Below are 12,528 nucleotides of genomic sequence, written 5' to 3'. Positions count from 1 at the left end.
TTGCCAACTTTTCCGTTTCCTTTTTCCCTGCTCGAGGAAAAGTTATACCGTTTACATGTCCCAGGCTCCCATCGCAGTCCGGAGAGAGATGCGCAAAACACACGGCATGACTCTTATGAAACCTTTTCAGTTCGCTGTTTCCGTGTGACGCTTTTGTTGGGTGGTGGAACCATTTTATGGAAAACCTCTTAAAGCTTACACTTTCGGGAGGTTTCTCCGAACGAAAAACACTATTATGTAACAAATCGTTCCCATCGGTCTCGCTCCTGTTCACACTCAACTCTCAAACTATACACTCGTCACGCACCCAGATTAAAGTTTTCATGACTTGACTCCCCACTTCGGTTGACCAGATTTCTTTGTGCATTTGCACGGAATTATTGAACTCTTTGAGTTTCCTAATTGTCCAACTATTTCTTCGTCTCTTTCTAGTGGAATGACTCATTTTGTTCGTCTTACTATTGTTTCTTCTTTCTACTTTTTTTCGTTTTTGTTGTCTTTCGGTCGATTGTGGCTTTCGGTGGCACGTTCGTGAATGCCGCTTACAGATATAGTGATTTCCATCAATAGTCGAATAAGTCGTCGAGTTGACGGCGCTGTTCGGTTCCCAACACTGGAGCCCGCTTGATAACTTCTGACCAACTGATTTCGTTCTGTCTCCCTCCCTCTCTCTCTCTCTCTCTTTCTCTCTGTCGTTCTCTCTCAATGTAGACTGCCATCAACGATGACACAGTGAACTCCTTCCTGCGCCTAGTTGGAATGCAGCTGAACGGTACGGCCGGAACCGTCACGATGGCCGCCGCCTCAGAACCGCCCGAGCCGCCACCAAGGAACCCCGACAAAATCAACGCGTCCCTCAAGCAGCTGGCGGAATCGGTAGGTACAACGGATTACGGTTCGGGAAGATAAATGTTATAGGAAATTTGCTAGAAAATCTTGGATCTAACAAAGAATATGAAGCAAAGGACGGAAAGGCAAAATTATCCTTCAGACAAGTCAAACTTTGATCTGGAAAATGTGTATCAGAAAAGTACCTGAAACAACGCGGGCTTCCACAATTTCACAATAACTTACGCTATTATCTTACGAAAGTTACTGTATCCGCGAATTATTCCATCCATTTCATTCCATCATATCTATCCGGTGATAAAGCTGATTGATGTATTGCAAACGCCACAGCCTTCACTTGAATCATCCGTCACAACTACTTCGTATTCGTAATATCACGTCAAAATTTTATACTCTTTGGTTCACCATACTAAACTAAAAACATTTATTGTCCCATCAATCAATTTGCTGATGGTTTTCGATTGAAAAGATCAAATTGAGCCCCTCCGTAAGCTCTGTGAAGCTCGAAGGATGTTCGTAAGCAAAAACTGTGGCATCATCCTCGCGCAATCAATCAGATTAATTGAGTGCAATATCGGAATCGAATCTGCAACCAACCTCTCACGAAATTATGCTCCACGCGAAAGGCGCACTTCAAAAGTCGTTTGCGAATCTTCCGCCGACAAGACACCCCTAATCGAATCGGGTGTCTCATTCGATTTCCGAGCCCTCACCGTCCCGGACCGAATCGTGGCAACTAATTCCCATGTGGTGCATCGAAACGTGCGCCACCAGGAGCAACGTCATCAACATCATCATTATGATGCCACCACCGGCTAGCATCGACACTAGATTCCGAGCTGATGTTTGCCATGACGCACGTGAATGGTGCGCCTTCGCAAAAGGAATCGCACACCAAGCGTGCACTGCAATCGTGTGTCCTTGCAGCCACCCCGACCCATAACGGGGGCCAGCGATATCGCGCTTGAATCGCGAGTGTTCCGTTTCTTTTTTCTTCACACAACCGAACTCTGTGCGGTGCTGTCTGTGCCTCGAAGCAATAACGCCATGGACCGTGGCCTTTGCGGGAGAACTGCGGCAAAATGCAATTACATCCATTAGCGACCTTCGAAACGTCAGCGGGTATCTTCCGCTTCGTCAATCCCGAGGCTTGTTCAGCAGATGAGTCAACTTAAGGATTAACGTTCCACGTCGGTGCATTTAATTTTCTTCGATTTCTTTATCCTATTTAACAATAATGTTTCCACAAGGGGGCACGACAGATATTAAGTGGACATTTTTCGATAGGAAGTGCACTCCACTTTGATTGGTGAAGTTTTCCACAATGTTATTTCGAAATGGTGGGCTTTTCATTTTGCCTCTAAATTGTTTGGCCTAGGTCGGTAACCATCAAATAAATGGAGATTTTGGTGAAATGGTGAAAGAATAAAATGCTAATAAACTTCGAAGGACAGTCGCTAATTTATGTTTCCAAACTTCCTGAAAAGCTTGATGGAAAGTTTAAAAAATGAATGGAAATATTGACTTAATATTTCCCGGGCTAGTTAGTTCGAGCACAAAGCTGGTGAGTGTTCCCCGGTCACGGTCCTTTCGGCAGCTGTTGGCTGCCCAACAACCATGTAAATGACTCAATAAACAACCTTGTTTCCAACCTTCCAACTACTTCAACACCACTTTAATGCGATGAGCAGCAATGAACCTGGACCCGCAAATGGTCTCGTTACAGCGAACGGTTTCATTTGCAACCGTTTGATCATTACGCCATCGTCCATTCGTCCTAACACCCCGGTGTCATCTCCTTAACATCGGGCCGGAGCCTACAGCAACCCGCCAATCGAACAGGCAGCCACCGAGCAATTAATGCTAATCAGGAACCGTTATTTGTTGCGCTTATCGTACGGCCGATCGTGGCCGAAAGACCAATAGTTGTGGCTGTGTTTGCTATGTGCTGCCGCAAGTGTCCCACTTCCCGTCTGTTCTCGGCCAATCGGCCGAACCCATTAACCTGCAAACGGAGCCAACCCGAACCGACTTTCAAATCCATGCCAAAGTCAGCGCCACCGCACGGAAGCGCACACAAACCACCAGAAACCTGCTGTGGACCCCGTTATCCTGGAAAAGCACTCGGGACGGTATCGGAACCGTTTTTTTTTTCTCTCCCTCTCGCTCATTAAATTTCCATTCGTTCCAATCTCGACGGGGGAAAGGTACCGAGATTTCGCAACCCATTTCGCTGCGGACTTCCCGCGATTCGGGCTTAAATCGGGTTTCGCGTGTTTTCCGAGGAGGAAATTGGTTTGCGAATTACGGCGGACCCCCTTGCGCCAATACCGCTGTGGCCGCTCACAATCAGCTAACTTCAATTGATAAAATTTACATATAAATTAAACTGCTGTCACGACGGACGGGTGGGTTTTTCGCGGCCTGCACCGTTACCGTTCTGCCGAAGCGAGCGAAACGCAAGCAGCTTGTGGCGCAGAACAACGATTGCGTTCTGCACTTCCGGCACTCCGGCGAGGGAGGGCGAATGTTCTGCGCCACCGAAGCGCCAAGCGACCGGAAATGGGTAGGCATCGTAAAACGGGCGTCCGGATCTCCGGACCACCGATTGATGATAACGATAGAAGTACGGCGGAGTTTAGGCCAGGGCCAGGGCGCGAAACCGCCCAAAGTTCCCGGAGGCTGCGCGCCCGTAGAATGGTGCAAATGACAGTGGCCAGGACCGCAGTACGAGGCCCTCCTGCCGAAGCCGTTAATTGGAACGAAAACTTCACAAACACTGTGAATTAATTCCATTCGACGCACCTTTCGGGGGTTCCTCGGGCGATAGATGCATTGTTTGTTCGCCAAAGCACCTGTAGTGACTGAAGGCGGGTACGGCCGTTAAAACGTTGGCGCCATTGCGGAAACTCGGTCAATTTGGACTGCGGCGATTCACGCACGTTTTGTACTGAGTGAGCTTCGGAAGCCTTTGGAAATCAAAATAAAGCGTAACAAGGGATTCATTTTTTGATTTGTTCATGTTTTTCATGTTTGGTTTGGCCTTTTCCATTCGAGCATTTTATTGTTGTTTACTTTCAACTTCAGTGTGTTCTTAATGTTCTTCGTGATTTTAACGTTCATCGTTCAGTTTGCTTGCCTTTGAAAGTGGACTGAGCAAAATTTCCATTTTTATAACTTTTTTCTTCTAGTTCAAGTACGAACGAAGCCCCATCTTCTCACGAAGTTCTGTTCTTTTAACCTTTTCCATGTGTATAATATATTTTTACAATAGAAAAAATCAAGTATCATGCAGTGACTAAATTTTATTCTAAATAAAAATTTCGAATTTAACTTAGAAAAATAAAAAGACATAATATTTTTCTTTAAAAATTAATTAATTAATAAATCATTAATTTAAAAGCAAAGGAAATTTATGAACGTATAATGAAAGTGTATAAAGATTCTTCACCTTCAATTTGTACAGTAAAAGGGGGTTTCTGAGTTTAAACGTGGCCTTACACGCTTAGAAGACGTCCACGACAAGGACGTGGAAAATACACCTGAAATCATCAAAAAGTACAGTACATCGTATTGGAAAATCGTCGAATCACTTAAACAGATTTAGTTTAAGGGCTAGCCATCTCATTGGGCAATATTTTGACTGAAGTATTGGGTTTCAGAAAGTTGTGTGTAAAATTGGTGCCGCATTCGTTAAAAATGGAACAAAAACGCGACTGCAACTTTCTCGGGAACATTTAGAGCTTTTTCGGAAGGATAAAGTAAATTTTGTGCGTCGAATCATCATTATGGATGAGACTTGGGTCTATCACCATGATCCTGAGTCAAAACAAAGGGCTAAGGAGCCCTTCCAGTTTCCTCACTTCAGGGGTGGAATTTATGAATTGGAGTCTCGGAGCAGTTTTTGTATTGTTGTTCAAGTAGACCATACTGAATAATAAATTGTGTTTCAAACCATAAAAATGTGCTCCGAACGAGGCTCGAGGCTCCGAACTTAATGAACTGCCTCAAACTATATTTCAGATGGCTTATAGAACAAATGATGACTGAATGGCATAGTTTTCAAACAACTTAAAAACCAGTCAAGTCAAAACGAATCATATTTAGAAGCTATTCACTATTCGGCATGGCCGTCAATAGCTTACCTGGCATAAGTTTAACTGTTCGTTTAAGTTTTAGCGTCATTTTATTTGCCTTCGTTTCCGTAATTCCGAACGAACGAAGTTTCCATATTCAAAATTTCATAAAGCAAAGATCTTCACTGCGATTTTCTGCAATTCTCAAAAATGTCCCTTCGCAAGAACCGCTATTTGAAGTACTCTTTATTCAGACAAACCACTTTGGGCAAGGCAAACACACACTCGCAGAATGCCTCTGCTGGAACTTCCCGAGTACGGAAACAAATAGCCTGAGGCGTGGAAAAGATGTCCAAATGTCCTTCGTTGATTTCCTTGGCTCGTTCCTTCCAAATGTTGCCTGCTGCTGCTGCTGACACCTGGAGTCCATTTGCTTCGCTCTGCTCCCCAGAAAACGCGCTCGCTGGATACGGTTCCGACCGACAAGACGGCTTCGAGTGCTGCGGCCGGCGCCAGCAATGGAAGTCGCCCGTTCCGACCGCTCCTCTCGCTGGACAACGCAAAGCCCAGCAAACCGTTCGAGGCGGCCACCGAGCGGGGCACCCCGACGTCTGCGCCGGCCACCAGCTTCGGAGCGGACCCGGGAGCCGGTGGAGCTTCTGACGCCGCCAGCGGCCAACGACAATCGACCGTGGCCCACTCGTCGTCCGCATCTTCCTCGTCCGGCGAGGTGGCCGCGAACGGTGTGCCGGTGGCCGGCGAAGGTCCGGTGCCGTCGTCTTCCAGCAGCAGCAGCACACAGGGTCTTGCCAACGCACCATCCGGCGGGCTTCAGCAGCCGGCCAGCAAGCAAATCAGTCCGGTCACCGGTACCGGCGACGGTGATAATCTCTTCAAGAATGGCGTCAGCGATCTCGGTAGGTACTCCGGCCGACCGACCGGGACACCGACCGACACTTCGCTCACGTCTCCGCCCTTCCTAGAGTCGCCCCAAACGACCAAAATCCGGCTGGAAAACGAGCGGCTGTCGGCGGAGATTATGCGACTGAAAAAGTTGCTCGAAAATTCACCGGACGGGGCCGTGGGAGGAATTGAGCTGCTGTCCGATAGCAACAGCTTCGATGCGCACTCGACCGACGACAGCAGCAGCCGGGTGGAGAAGCTGGAGAACGAGCTGCGAATATCGAAGGAGCTAATTCAAAGTGAGTGAACCGGTTCCCCCTTTCCGGAGTCATTTGACAGGATGCCATTAGCTTAATTCCCCCCTGCACCGGGGTTGTTTACACTTCCAGGTCTAAAGCTCGAACGCAAGAAGCTACGGGCGGACAAGAACGATCTGCTTTCGCAGGTGAAGCAACTGTGCGCGTCGCTACAGGAGAAGGAACAGGAGCTGCGCAACTTCATACGCAACTACGAGCAGCGGATACGCGAGTCGGAGTCGAACTCGGTCAAGCAGAGCACGGACCGGGAACGGGAGCGGTGGTCACTGTTGAAGCACGCCCGGGACGAAGCCGAACGCTCGATTGCGCTGGCGGCCCAGCTGAATGCCCGAGATCTGCAGCTCCAGCGGACCCAGGAGCAGCTGCAGGAAGCGCGCCGTCAGCTGTCCGGCTGCCTGTCCGACCAGGAGAGCCTGGTGTCGGCCGCCCCGCTCACACCGCCCTCGGGGCTGATGGCGCACAATCCGGCCCCCAGCAGCAGCACGTCCGGGGCCGGGTACGGGAACATCAGCGGGACTCCCGGGGACCGCGGTTCGTGTAGCGCCGACTCAGGCGTACGAGGTACGTTCGGTTCGGTCTGACCCAGGGCATGTCACCACATGTCACCTTATCAAAACCAGACTTCGTTGCAGGGAGTAGCGATCGGGAGAGTGCGGCCGGTGACCTGAATCTCAGCGATGGACCCTGCGAGAACGGACCCTGCATACAGGTGGACTCGGACTCGGTTTCGCTGGTGTCCAGCCATCACAACGTCTACCAGTGTAAGTCCGCCATGGGGCCGGGTCCATTCACCCTCGTACCAATCGGTTTTGTCTCTCCTCGCTAGATGGCACACCGAAGGAGCGAAGTCCCACACTGTCACCCTTGAACGCGGGCGCCTACTCGCGGTCCGTCGATGGTGCGGCTCTATCGAGGTACGCAGCCCCCGGGCAGGTGAAGTGCACCCGGAATTCCTTGCTCACCGTCGCATCCTTCAGCTCTTACAGGTCTGTCGAGCAGCTGGGATCGCCGGTGGACAACGAGAACCAAACGTTCGCCCGAAGATTGCAGCAATCGGCGGTCCCGACCGCGTCCGGAACGTCGGCCAAGACGCAAGCTTCCGGGCTGGCGGGTCGCACGGGTGGCCGGGGTGGTACCTGGGGCAGCATATCACGCGTGTTCGCACGCAGCCGTAATCGCAACAAGAACGCCCCGATCGACACGGAAGCCACCGACTTCCAGTGGAGCCCACTGACGGAGGAGGGTTACGCCGAGAAGTTGCGTCTGCTGCGGGAGGCCTCCTCGATGCCGATGGAACGCTGGCGGGCGTCCCAGGTGTTGGCCTGGCTGGAGGTGGCCCTCGGGATGCCCCAGTACAGTGGGCGTTGCGCGGAGAACGTCAAGAGTGGCAAGGTGCTGCTGGAGCTGAGCGATGCCGAGCTGGAGACTGGGCTCGGGACGAGCCATCCGATGCACCGGAAGAAGCTACGGTTGGCCATCGAGGAGCAACGGCGCCCAGAGCTGGTGCGCTACCCGACCATCGGGCAGCTGGGTCACACGTAAGCCAGGATTCGCGAACGGACCCACCGGATGATCCTTCTATTCTAACCCATGTCTCCCGAACACAGCTGGGTAGCGTCGGAGTGGCTGCCGGACATTGGACTCCCGCAGTACTCGGAGTCCTTCATGCACTCGCTGGTCGACGCGCGGATGTTGGACACCCTGTCGAAGAAGGAGCTCGAGAAGTACCTGGGCGTCACCAGGAAGTTCCACCAGGCCAGCATAGTGCACGGTAGGTCCAGGTCCAACAGGTCCCGTCCGTCACTGCTGATCCGTTTTTTTGTCCCGCCTTCCACGCAGGAATCCACGTGCTGCGCATTATGAAGTACGACCGGCAAGCGATTGCGATGCGACGACTCCAGTCGGAAAACGTCGATACGGACCCGATCGTGTGGACCAACCAGCGCTTCATCCGCTGGGCACGCTCGATTGACTTGGGCGAGTACGCGGACAATCTGAAAGGTATGCGGACTTGGTCCCGGTGTCCGATAGGTACCGAAGGCTCATATCGCACTGTCGCTTCGCAGATAGCGGCGTGCACGGTGGGCTGGTGGTGCTGGAGCCATCCTTCTCCGGCGATACGATGGCCACGGCCCTTGGGATACCGCCCTCGAAGAACATCATCCGCCGCCACCTGGTGACCGAGTTCGAGTCGCTCATCCTGCCCGCCAGGTAAGTGGCTGGCTACTGGCTTGAAGATGGCCACTTCTTCTCCGTTTTTCATTCCCCACATTACGGGCGACTCCTTGTGAGTCACGAGACTCCCGCCAGAAACCATGCCAACTGCCAACACCATCGTCATCCTCGCTGCCTACTTCGACTTCCCCCCTCGAGAGACGTATCGAAACTGATCATTTTTATTACTTTTCGTCTCTCTCTCTCTCTCTTTCTCTTCCTCTGCCCCCCACCCCACCCCCCACCGTACCTTTCATCCGACCACGGGGCGATAAAACCACCAATTCCTGCTCGCCCCTAAAATATCGAAACGCCAAACGTCAAACTTCAAACCTGAATGATTTAAAATAAAAAAATCCGGTAAACCACATCCGGATTGGTGGTGGACCAAAACCTGTCACCTTGGTCCTTGGTCGACGCCCGGTTTTTATCGTACCGGTTCGCCGCAGGTACGTGATATTCTGCCAAATGGAAGAGTATCCGCTCGGGGATAGCTCGCGAGGCTCGTCCACGCTGCACAAGAGCTCCATTAGATAAATGACGTCAGAGCCCGCCCCGGCCAGTGATCCAGGCATCCCAGACACACACGGCAGGAAGACTTCGGTTGCTCCCGCGTGCGTGGTGTCCCGAGCTAAAGCTAGAACAATAACCATTATCACTCGCTGTTTATGCGTCTCTTGGTAGGGCCACCAGTTGGTGGCAGTTCCCCGAGTGACCCTAAGTAAGGAGCCTAATGAGTCGATGTCAATGTAGGCTCGAAGATCGCGCCCTTTTTTTTCGTTGTTTTCGTTACTGTGTGTGCACAATACTTTGTTTTTTCCCCGCGGGCAAGGCACCCGCTTTCGATCCTTCTTCGATAGGCTAGTGAATTGCATTGCTAGTTGGTCCTAGTATTGGTCCGCGGCGCCACCAGAAAAACGAAACGCCAAACTTCCCCCCCACAATAGCTTTTCTATGTATAGAGACAGATAGACAGAGAGAGAGAGAGAGAGATAGGGATAAATTATGTATAGACGCGCCCATAAATACGCCAAACCCCTGCTTCTGCGATTAGCGCATAACCCGAAGCCGAAGAGCTCGATCAAACCAAACAACGGACCGCGAGAATCAAAGGGCGAATAAAGCGAAGAATCAAACCGTTCAAACGCGTGCATTCCCTGTTTGCCTACCGGAAGCCGGAAGTCGGAACGCAAAATTGGATTGGCAGACCGGGGGACTTCCAATTGGCGGGCAAGTTCATTCCACCAATTTGGCAGGTTCGTTTCCAAATTGATCCAATTGGTTTTCGTGCATTCTGTTTTTGTGCTGTTGCTTTCCGCTCTCGAATCGGTGTCGTGTGCGTTTTGTGCGTTTATGGGTTTTGTCTGTTTTGCCTACTTTTATTTTTCTTTTTGGGCTAATGATTGCTTTTTGCAGCTCTTTGGCTATCCAAAAATCTGCTTCACTTTATTTTCTTTGAGTTATAAAAATTCTGGGCAAATTAAAGAATATTCTTGCACATCCGACGTGGAGCTACTTATGGGAGTGTTCCATTACCAGCTTGTTCTTCAAAACCGCCTCCATTCCAATCAACCTTCAAACCATAACGGTCCTGGCACTGGCTACGAAACTTTTCACTCACCCTGCCCGGTGGTGGCTCTCAACGTCACTCGTGCGCCCATCATCTCTATCATCATCTGTCACGGTAATTGCTTTAGTAACCGTGACGGTCGCGTACCTGCGCGAGAAAAGGCGAGATGACAGAGTGCTGCAGCATGACGCGCCGTTCCAAGCGGTAGAATTGCTGTTTGTTTTTGTTTCTGATGTCTGCGCCTAAAACCAAGGTGTCCTCTATGGTGTAATATTAATTTGGAAAAGTTATTTTCACGCGACTCCCCGAGATCATAATCACCCGGAGCCACACGGATGCGCCGCCCGTGCTGACGGCAAGAGGACCCCACGGTCCTTAAGAGCCTTCAACAGCATAATGGCGAAGTCGGCGAAGCTGTGCTGAGCTACTGTTTGGATTAGCCACGGGGAAGATAAAAAAGAGAACATTAAACGGAAACGAAAAAAGCGGCCTGATGAAGAGCGTGCAGTGAGCGCGCGGAAAGCACCGAACGGAACTGACACTAAAGACGAAGGTGCTGTCACGACACACCGTGGCACTAACGAGATGATGCGGAATTTTTCCACCATGTGGCACATTGTAACGCATAACGAGTGATTCGGGTGGAAAAAATCGGGGTGCTGTAGTGCAATTATGTTTGGGGTTCGCCATTGGCCAGCCACCGGCCAGCCAATTAATCGGGTTTGATTGGCAAATTTAATAACTACCGACCGGGTGCTGCATTTTCCATGTGCCTTTGACACACCAACATCGCCATCGCCGCGGTTTTGTGCCGTTCTGGCTTCGAATGGGAATTAATTTGCAAGTGATTTTCCGACAGTTTTCTACTCCACAGCACTCTTTGACGCTCCATTTTCCCCGGCACAAAAGCGATGCGGTTTTTAATCATTAATTTTGTTGATGAATGACGGCAGTGTTGGCCCGTGTGCGGGCCGAACGCATCAAATGGACGTGTCATTTGACGCGGAACCAGGGATTAAGATTGGGTGCAAATTTTTTTTTTTTTTTGGACTGGACCGGCATGTTTCCTTTAAGAGCCATATGGTAAAAAACGGATGTTTTCCACGAAACTGTTTATCATAAAAGTTCAAATGGTTTAATGAACAGCACAGCATTCCGTTCCGCAAAATGTAAAATTCAATCAATCGACTTATTTGTTGTAAGAAATTTGTATTTGAATTTTTTGCTACCTTCGTGATATAATTTTTCTACTCAAAATTTTTCTTTTCCTTTTAATAAAGAAAAAGTGTTAGCAGTACAGCATGTTGGCAGCAACTTATTCAATTATTTTCCGCATTATCCAAATGCATCCAGACCGGTTCGTGGAGTAAGCAATCAACTCACAGAATTTTCATGTTACCATGATAACTCGTTCAAAAAGGGATACCGATTCGAGTAAGCTTCAATGGGTAAACTTCTACCCTCGAGACCCACAAAAGGGGTCAAGCACCGTTGCATTGAAGTGGAGTTTTCTCCAAAACGTGCATATAAACAGGTTAAAAAATTTAATTCAGAAATACTCTGCGAAAGCCCCTACCCCCTAAGCCTGTGTCGGTACGTGTTTCGGCGATAAGCATCGTGCATCTGCAAATTACTTGGCCTTCCTTCCGTAGCCACGTACGTTAAGCCTGAACGGACGGTTTGAACCTTGTCACGTGCCCATGTCTGGCTCTCTGATGAGGACACCTCTCCTCTGCATTATTCACGATACTGTTCCGGACAGGACATGGGCATGTTTTGCATGTGATGCAGGTATGCACGGCTGGCTGCAGGTATTGCCGTCGCATAACCGGATTCCAATTGGTGACCGGAGTGAGTGTGTCCTCCCATATTTGAGGGGCCTCATGCGGTGCCGGATTAGTACCACTTTTCCGCGTCTGTCTGCCGACAGTCGACAGATCGCAAAGAACCCCCTGCTGGTTACCGTGGTAGTTTCTGTGGAAAGCTTTTTCCTGCATGCGCAAGCAGTGCCTGGACCGTGCACTGGTAAATTTGTGCGATGAACGTAAAAATCAACGAGTTGTGAATGAAATGTCCTTTCTTAATTTCCGTTTGAAAAGCGAGGTTACGGTTCGATTCAAAACCCTGCGGTACTGGCCGCTGGAACTCTTTCTCTCCGTAGCTCGGAACCATTCGGAGCTGTATCCATATTTTCTATATCGTAATTATGGACACAACCGACGCGGGTTCCCTCATGGGCATAACATCATTTATACAGAGAGGGCAGCGAAAGGATGTGGTCGGGGTCGAAGTTGATTAGTCCGTTTATTAGCTCATTAAATTCTTTCAGCGCACATGGACATTTCGGGGCCCCTTTCCGATTGGCGGGCGTTGGCCCGGTGGATGCTGCACCGTCCCATTCGGAAGCACAAGTGGTGTTCGCGTTGAACAAGCGGCTAATGAAATTTGCCCACCACTAGTCCCGGATTTGCTATTTATAGGCCTTCGCATCCTGGCGCCGGGTCGTGGGCGGACCCACTGCGCGAGGAGGAAGTGCCCAAAAAACAAGGATTACAAATTTTCTTTCCTGAGTGACGTGGCACCGACGCATGGGCCATCA

At 50.1% G+C, this 12,528-nt stretch overlaps 1 protein-coding gene across 1 annotated transcript in view; it reads left to right on the top strand.

Moving 5' to 3' along the window:
• Positions 1 to 744: 744 nt before the first annotated feature.
• LOC131214146 (kazrin) overlaps positions 745 to 12,528 on the top strand; it is a 31,124-nt gene continuing 19,340 nt past the window's right edge. Inside the window, exons 1-10 of the mRNA XM_058208519.1 lie at positions 745 to 876; positions 5,377 to 5,842; positions 5,909 to 6,127; positions 6,218 to 6,706; positions 6,766 to 6,906; positions 6,972 to 7,059; positions 7,123 to 7,683; positions 7,753 to 7,916; positions 7,985 to 8,146; positions 8,212 to 8,356. Of these exons, the coding sequence (XP_058064502.1) occupies positions 760 to 876; positions 5,377 to 5,842; positions 5,909 to 6,127; positions 6,218 to 6,706; positions 6,766 to 6,906; positions 6,972 to 7,059; positions 7,123 to 7,683; positions 7,753 to 7,916; positions 7,985 to 8,146; positions 8,212 to 8,356 (2,552 nt within the window). The 5' untranslated portion in view covers positions 745 to 759. The remainder of the gene's footprint in view (positions 877 to 5,376; positions 5,843 to 5,908; positions 6,128 to 6,217; positions 6,707 to 6,765; positions 6,907 to 6,971; positions 7,060 to 7,122; positions 7,684 to 7,752; positions 7,917 to 7,984; positions 8,147 to 8,211; positions 8,357 to 12,528) is intronic.

Source organism: Anopheles bellator, chromosome 1 (assembly GCF_943735745.2).
Source record: "Anopheles bellator chromosome 1, idAnoBellAS_SP24_06.2, whole genome shotgun sequence".
Classification (NCBI taxonomy): Eukaryota; Metazoa; Arthropoda; class Insecta; order Diptera; family Culicidae; genus Anopheles; species Anopheles bellator.
Note: the sequence above shows the minus strand (reverse complement) of the source record. Positions and strands in the feature narration are given on the sequence as shown.